The sequence below is a fragment of the Microtus ochrogaster genome, unplaced genomic scaffold, assembly GCF_000317375.1.
Source record: "Microtus ochrogaster isolate Prairie Vole_2 unplaced genomic scaffold, MicOch1.0 UNK115, whole genome shotgun sequence".
Lineage (NCBI taxonomy): Eukaryota > Metazoa > Chordata > Mammalia > Rodentia > Cricetidae > Microtus > Microtus ochrogaster.
The window spans coordinates 401,939-409,520 of NW_004949213.1; the positions used below are offsets into that span (position 1 = coordinate 401,939).

The 7,582-nt window shown below is 48.8% G+C and overlaps 1 protein-coding gene across 2 annotated transcripts in view; it reads left to right on the forward strand.

Moving 5' to 3' along the window:
- The first annotated feature begins 1,784 nt into the window (after window positions 1–1,784).
- Coq8b (coenzyme Q8B) overlaps window positions 1,785–7,582 on the forward strand; it is a 21,987-nt gene continuing 16,189 nt past the window's right edge. Inside the window, exons 1-5 of one of the 2 annotated variants that reach the window (XM_005371584.2) lie at window positions 1,785–1,918; window positions 2,188–2,292; window positions 2,403–2,522; window positions 2,668–2,734; window positions 5,627–5,704. In XM_005371584.2, the coding sequence (XP_005371641.1) occupies window positions 2,191–2,292; window positions 2,403–2,522; window positions 2,668–2,734; window positions 5,627–5,704 (367 nt within the window). In that variant the 5' untranslated portion in view covers window positions 1,785–1,918; window positions 2,188–2,190. Of the gene's footprint in view, window positions 1,919–1,950; window positions 1,980–2,187; window positions 2,293–2,402; window positions 2,523–2,667; window positions 2,735–5,626; window positions 5,705–7,582 lie in introns of those variants that run through there. The other variant, XM_013355332.2, reaches the window with a different exon arrangement.

Consider the following 7,582-nt stretch of genomic DNA (forward strand, 5'->3'; position numbering starts at 1 on the left):
CTTGAAAAAAAAAAAAAAAAAAAGCGGAGGCTGGGCATTTACCTTTGTGGCAGAGCATGTGTACGGGGGCCTTTGATTTTTAAGTAACTAAATAAATAAATAAAGGTCTCGTGTCTAGAGGATTTGTTTGCCAGGGCCCGACACTGGATCCCTACCTCTGTCAATCACTTTGCAGTAAGGGACGCCTCGCTACAAGGTTGGTTTGTTTTTTTTAGTTTTCCTTATATGTATGTGTGTGTCTGTGTGGGTGCATTCAGGTGCCTTTGGAAGCCAAAAGGGGGTGTTGGATCTAGAGTTGGTGTTACAGGTGGTTGTAAGCTCAACAGCTGAGCCATCCCCTCAGCCCCTCCTTTTAATGCTGGTGATCACACTTGCTCTAACCCTGACATATACCTCCAGCACCATTTTTTTTCTTTTCCCAGTTTACCAGGGAGGACTGAGATTTCTGCCGTTCGCTAGCCTTTGTCTGTAACCTGAGCCATGAACTCGGGTGTATGAGTACGTGACGCAGGCCCACGGTGAGCCATACCCTGTAGGATTATTGTCTGAGGTGATTTTTCAGTCTATCCCTTGTGGTGACATGGCTTGCATCGCCCGAGTCAGACTCTTATCTTTGGAGGAGAACAGGAGGTCCTTTTAGTCTTGAAATTGAGTCACCCATAGTAGGGACATTGCGTCCGGGCCCGAGGCTCCCCGGTGAGTCATCTCATCCCGGGCTAAGAAATCAGAGATGGGAACCCACCACATACATCATACACATTTGAGAACATGACGTCTGGAGGCGGAGGAGGGCTCTTCTGAGGTCACGTAGCAAAGGGTCAGGCACAGGGATCTTTAGTTCCCGTCAAAGAGGGTGAGGCTAGACAGAGCACCCGTGTAGCGTGCTGGGAGGCACACATCTGCAGTTCTCCCTCTGGTCGGTGGTGGGAAAGATGTTTCTATTCCAAACGAGAAGAGTGAGGCAATTTTCTTCCGTGCCAAGTCTCCTGACTCAGCACTGGGAATCTTGACTGTGTTCTGGGAAATGTCTGGCCTTCAGAGGGCTCCCTCCCACTGACGGCCATCTCTTGAGTGGGCGGGGAGCAGAGAGTAGGGTGCAGGAGGGAACACAGACACAGTATGCAGCCAAGGGGAGTCATGTTGAAGGCCTGAGCGGAGAAACAGTTTTCCTATGCCAGGCAGTGGATTTAGATATGCAAGGATGGAGGCTGGATGCCAGGATGTGGGTGTTGGTGCAAACTGGAGAGTCTCCATGTGCAAGGAAAATGTTTGCTTGGACGAATGTGTGGTTATATTGCAGGGGTGTGGCTCAGTGTTGGAGAAGCTTGCTTAGCAGTCACATGCAAAAGGCCCTGCGTTTGTGCATCCACTAGGGGGAAAAATCCAAACATATACGATAGCTTTTGAGCTTGCCAAGAGGAAATGTAGCTGGATGTTGATGGTGCAGACCTGCAATTTCAGCAGGTGGGAAGTGAAGGAGTTCAAGGGTATCCACCTTTGGCTACAAGAGAGAGGGAGGATGTTAAGAGAGAAAAAGTACTGGGGAGCGGAGGAAGGATGTTTTCTCAAAGGCATCCCTCGATGCTTTCAAGAAATACTGTGGGTATATCTGGGGCTCACGTGCCTCGCGGCTGACCCAGAAGGCTCACTGAGCCAATGCTTAGGTTCCACCCCCTTGCCACGCCTCCTCGCTCAGCGGGGTGTACGTTGTGCACGTCAACGAGCCGCTATGCTACCATTGGCTAACTGGTCAGAGGGGGCGGGCATGCAGATGTTCCCGGAAACTCAAGAGGCACAGCGTGTGCTAGACCGGGAGCCTGAGCCTGGTGGACCGGGCGCTTAGCAACGGGAGAGGTGCCCCGTAACGGGGTATTTGGGGGGGTACAGGAGGGGAATTGTGGATACTTAGCAGCCCAGGGTAAGGCGCTGCCTAGCAACAAGAGGGCCTCTGAGAAGTAGAGAGTAGTCCTGGAGGATCTGTAGGTGTCTAGCAACGGGGAAGAACCCTAGCAACGGCAAGGCGTTTGGGGGGGGGGTGCTGGGGGCGCTTAGGGAAAACCTGAGTTCTTAGCAACGTGGGGGGTAACTAGGAGAAACTTGGAATCCAATCAACAATGGGCGGAGGAGGGGGCTCAAAGATGGGGCGAAACAAGGAGGCCCAGTCCTGTAATCCTTATTATCCCTTAGGCAATGTGGTTGGAGCTAGGGGCCGCGCTGCGCGGGACCCGTGGACTGCTGGGCAGGACTGCTCATCTGCCCTGTGGGGCCCTGGGGCCTAGGCCCCACTGGTGGGTAAGAGGCTGGGGAAGGGGGTCCCCAAGGAAAAGAGGCTGAGGGTAAAATGATAGGCATCCAAAAAGGAGGGCTAGCTCTCCACTCCACTAACATCCACTTCTCTGCAGGGACTATGTAGGGGTTGTCGGGCCCAAAGTGTTCATCAAGACCAGTCTGGAAGAGGCCTAAGTGAGGAGGACATTCGCAGGGCACGAGAAGCCCGGCTCAGGAAGGCACCCCGGCCCCAGGTATCATTGCTTCCACCCCACCCCACCCCCGTGATCCTCTGGGAAAGCACTGGGTCCTGATGTTGAGGAAGGTGGCAGCAGGCTGGCAGGGCTCATCTGCCACTCTGCCCACCTGCCCTACCTCACCCCTTCTCCCCTTTCTCAGCTTAGTGATCGCTCGCGTGAACGCAAGGTACCTGCCTCCCGCATCAGCCGCTTGGCCAGCTTTGGGGGTAGGTGCAGCTTGGGGATCTTCTTGTGACCTAGATCAGAGGCAGCATTCGTAGGGTGAAGCAAGGGAAAGGAGGAATCAGAGACAGGGTGAGGGGGGAGAGACGAGGAAAGAGTGATGGAGTTGGCAAAGACCTGCAGACCCGCAGACCCCAGAAAAACAGAAATGTAAACGTTTATGAGAACCTGTCCTGAGGAGATCTTGTACCGTGTGTACTTATTCCTCTATTTATGGAAGAGTTTGGGGGTGGGGGAATGTGTGACTTGACTTTAGGTCCTTTATTTATTTATTTATTTATTTATTTATTTATTTATTTATTTTGGTTTTTCGAGACAGGGTTTCTCTGTAGCTTTGGTGCCTGTCCTGGAACTCCTTTGGTAGACCAGGCTGGCCTCGAACTCACAAAGATCCGCCTGTCTCTGCCTCCCAAGTGTAGGTCCTTTAGCAAGATTGTTCAAACCTGTATAAAGTAAAGAAATGTGTTGCAGCCAATGTTTAAGAAAGGAGAGGAGACCAGGATAGCCATCTGTAATTTCAGCTGTTGGGATGTTGGTAGGAACAGGATGTTCAAGTGCTCAAGGTCATCACTGGCTGCACAGTGAGTTTGAGGCCAGCTTGGGCTATGTGAGACCCTGTCTAGAGGAGAGACAGGTAGAGGAAAGAGGGAAAGGAGGAGCTGGACATAGTAACACAAGCTTTTTTAATCCCTGCTCTTCAGAGGCTGAGGACGGAGGGTTGGAAAGCCAGGCCTGGTGGTGCATGCCTGGAAATCTAGCCACCTGATAGGTTAATGTGGGACTACTTGAACCCACAAATTAAGACCAACCTGGGCATCGTGGACCTTGTCTCAAAAAAGAAAGGAAGAGAGAGAGAGAATAGCATAGAAAAAAAAAAACACAAATGAATATCGAATGTGGATATATATAATGTACAAATGATCTTGTTTTTTTTTATTTTATTTATTATGTATACAGTGTTCTGTCTGCATGTATCCCTGCAGGCCAGAAGAGGGCACCAGATCTCATTATAGATGGTTGTGAGCCACCATGTGGTTGCTGGGAATTGAACTCAGAACCTTTGGAAGAGCAGCCAGTGCTCTTAACCTCTGAGCCATCTCTCCAGCCCTTTTGTTTGTTTTTGAGGCAGGTTTTCAGGCCTAGCTGGCCTGAAAGCAGGCTGGTCTCGAGCTCAGGGGTAAGCCTGTCTCTGCCTGCCGAGTTCTGGGATTAAAGGTGTACACCACCACGCACTCCTAACACCCCCCAACACACAAATGCTTTTTCTGATAATATCTCCTATATCCTAGTCTGGCCTCAAACTTCCGAGTCTCCTGATTCCACTGCCCCACTCTCTATGGGTTATTATGGTGTAAATTTGTCCTTCATCACAGGTCATAGCTCAGATGTTAAAGATGGGCTCAGTTGAGTGTTATGGGTAGAACCTGGGCAACAGTATGCCCAGGGTTTCGATGTTATGATTGGACAATTTACTTTACTTCTCTGAGCCTCAGTTTCCCTTTCTGCAAAATGTGAGTTTTTCTGTCAAATGCGTTTCATGGAGAACAAAGCTAGCTAATGCAGGGGACACATCATTACACATGGCATCAGTACACAGCATGGAGACGCAGAAGGGCTGTATAGCATACTTGGCAATTGCCAGCTGCAAGCTAGAGATGGTGGCAGTGAAAGAGGCATGGGGCCTAACATATCTTTAAGAACAAGAGTCAAGGGCTGGGGAGATGGCTCAGTGATTAAGAGCCCTGGCTGCTTCCAGAGTTCCTGAGTTCAATTTCCAGCAACCACATGGTTCCTAACAACTATCTATAGTGGTATCTGATGCCCTCTTCTGGCATAAAGTCGGACATGCAGATAGAGCACTCATATACATAAGATAAATAAATAAAATCTAGAAAGAATGAAAAAGAACAAGGGTCAAAGTCTGGAATGGTAGTACACACCTTTAGTCCCACCACTTGGGCAGAGGCAGGCAGATCTCTGTAAGTTAGGCCAACTTGGTCTGTATAGCCGGTTTCAGGTCAGCTAGGGCTACTCACTGAGACCTTGTCTCCATACGGTGTGCAAGAGGAGAATGGAAGCAGGAGGAGGAAATGAAGAGGAAGCCTGGGCTTACACCACATTGCAGGGAGAGGAAGACATGGGAAATAAGTGATGAGCATAAAGAGAAGGGCTGAGAAGCAATGCCAAGACAGAGCTTGGAGTTGACATCCGTGAGGCCCTGGGTTCTGTCTGCACAACTGCGAGTAAAAAGTATGGTGCATATTCCTAAAATCCTAGCACTGAGAGGTGACATAATGAGTTTAAGGCTAGCCTGGGCTACATAAGTGTGTCAGAAGAAAGGGTAAGCGTGAGTCGTTCCTGATGGTAGCTCCTGCTATTAAGGAGACTTCAGCAGGATTTCCAGTTCAAGGCCAGCCTAGGCTACAGAGCTGAGCCAGACTGGCCAACTTAGTGAAACCCTGTCTGAATTGTTTGTTGTTTGTTTGTTTTGTTTTTGGAGACAGGGTTTCTCTGTAGCTTTGGAGCCTGTCCTGGAACTACCACTCGTAGACCAAACTGGCCTCGAACTCACAGAGATCCACCTGCCTCTGCCTCTCGAGTGCTGGGATTAAAGGCATGCACCACCACCACCTGGCTGACTTTTTTTTTTTTTTTAATATTCTAGGGATGTACAGTTTTGGTAACATCTGTGAGACCCTATGTTCAGTCAAAAGTGACAGAAGAAAAGAAAAGCTGGGGATACAGCTCAGCTAGGAGGGTGCTTGCCTATTAACGGAGTGACAAAGGCCTCTAGACACCTTCCAAGAGGCAGGGGTGAGGGGTCTGAGAGAGGAGCCCAGGCAAGCAAGCACAGAGCTTCATTTCTTGTTTCTCAGGGCTGGCGGTGGGCTTGGGCCTGGGAGCACTGGCCGAGGTGACCAAGAAGTCGCTGCCAGGAGGAAGTCCGCAGCCTGGTGAGTAAAAAGACATAGCTTGGGCATCCAGCTCCGGCCTCCAGGCCTGGGGTTGTGCTAGAGCTTTGCTTACAGGTGGTGGGCTGGGCGTGGGCGCCTGTGTAAATTGTTTATCTAGCACGATGTAAATTGTTTATCTAGCACACAGAGGTCAAACACACTGACTGGTTCCCACTGGGTGGATCACAACTACCTGTAACTCCAGCTCCACGGAATCCAACGCCCTCTTCTGGCTGCTTTGGATTTCAGCACACATGGCACACACAGACACACACACACACACAAATAAAATTTTCTTTGGGGGGGGTGGGGGAACGACAGGATTTTTCTATAGCCCTGGCTGTCCTGAAACTCTCTTTGTAGACCAGGCTGGCCTTGAACTCAGAGATCCACCTGCCTCTGCCTCCCAAGTGTTAGGTTAAAAGGTGTGCACCACCACACCTAGCTAAAAAAAAAAAAAAGAAGAAGAAGAAAAAAAAAGAAATTAAAATCAAGATATTTTAAACTAAAGTGAAATCAAGACTGGGCTGGATACAAAGCAAGTTTAAAGGAATCCTGAATGACTTATTTCTTTATTTTGAGGCAAGGTTTCTCTGTGTAGCCCTGGCTGTCCTGGAACCTACTCTGTAGACCAGACTGGCCTGAAACTTATGGAGATCTTCCTGCTTCTCCCTCCTGGGTGCTGGGATTAAAGGTATGCACCACTGTGAAGAATTTTTTGAAGACCCAACAAGTCTGGGCTCAGTGGTAAAGTGCTTGCCTAGCATGTTTGAGTTTCTAGGTTCCAGCTCCAGGATCACAAATACAATGATCACTCTAAAGATAGTGTTTAATGTGGCTCTTGTTTATTGTTATATTATTGGGGAGAGTAAAACTTTGAATTTAACTTTTAAAATTTATATTATTTATTGAGACAGGGTCTCTCTATGTAGCACTGACTGTCCTGGAACTCACTCTGTAGACTGGGCTAGTCTCAAACTCACAAAGATCCACCTGCCTCTGCCTTTGGAGTTCAAAGATTAAAGATGTGGTCTTGAACTTCTGATCCTTTTGCCTAGGCTGCTTCGGTGCTGTGGTTGGAGGCATCCGCTACCACCACTGTGGCTTATCTGCCTTCTGTGGTTGACTTTATGTCAGGGGGATGCACTCATGTGGCAAGGTTTAGTAGCTGTGTGTTCAGAACTATGTGGTCACTCTGTCTCTGTCTCTTGAGTTTACACTTGGAGAAGGAACTACACTGCCTTTGGACATAACCTTGTAGAAGCTGCCTGTTGTCAGAGGCTGCACTAGCATTCTCTCATCGGACATGTCTGTCACCAGAGACTGCTCATTCTTTTCCCTGCCGCCCAGACCCAAATAATCACACAGAAACTAGATTAATTACAACACTCTTTGGCCAATGACTCAAGTGTATTTCTAGCTAGCTCTTATATCTTGAATTAACCCATTTCTATTAATCTGTGTATTACCACGAGGCTATGACCTACCAGTAAGGTTCCAGCATCTGACTCCTTCAGCAGCTACAAGGTGTCTCCTTGACTCTGCCTACTCTCTCTATATATCCTTGTTTGATTTTCCCACCTAGTTCTGTTCTGCCCTGCCATAGGCCGAAGCAGCTTTTATATTAAGCAATGGTAATAAACATATTCGCAGCATACAGAGGAGAATCCCACATCACAGGTCTGAGTTCAAGCTGCTGCTCATCTTTCCAGCACTTGATATTAGCGGGGGGTTAGTAATTAATAGATTCCGGGTCATTGTTTCTTTTCCCTTGAGACAGGGTCTCCTGTAGCCCAGGCCTTGAATTTACACGGATCCTTCCCTGCCTCTGGCCTCCTGACTACTGGGATTACAGAAGAATCAATCCCCATGCCTAGC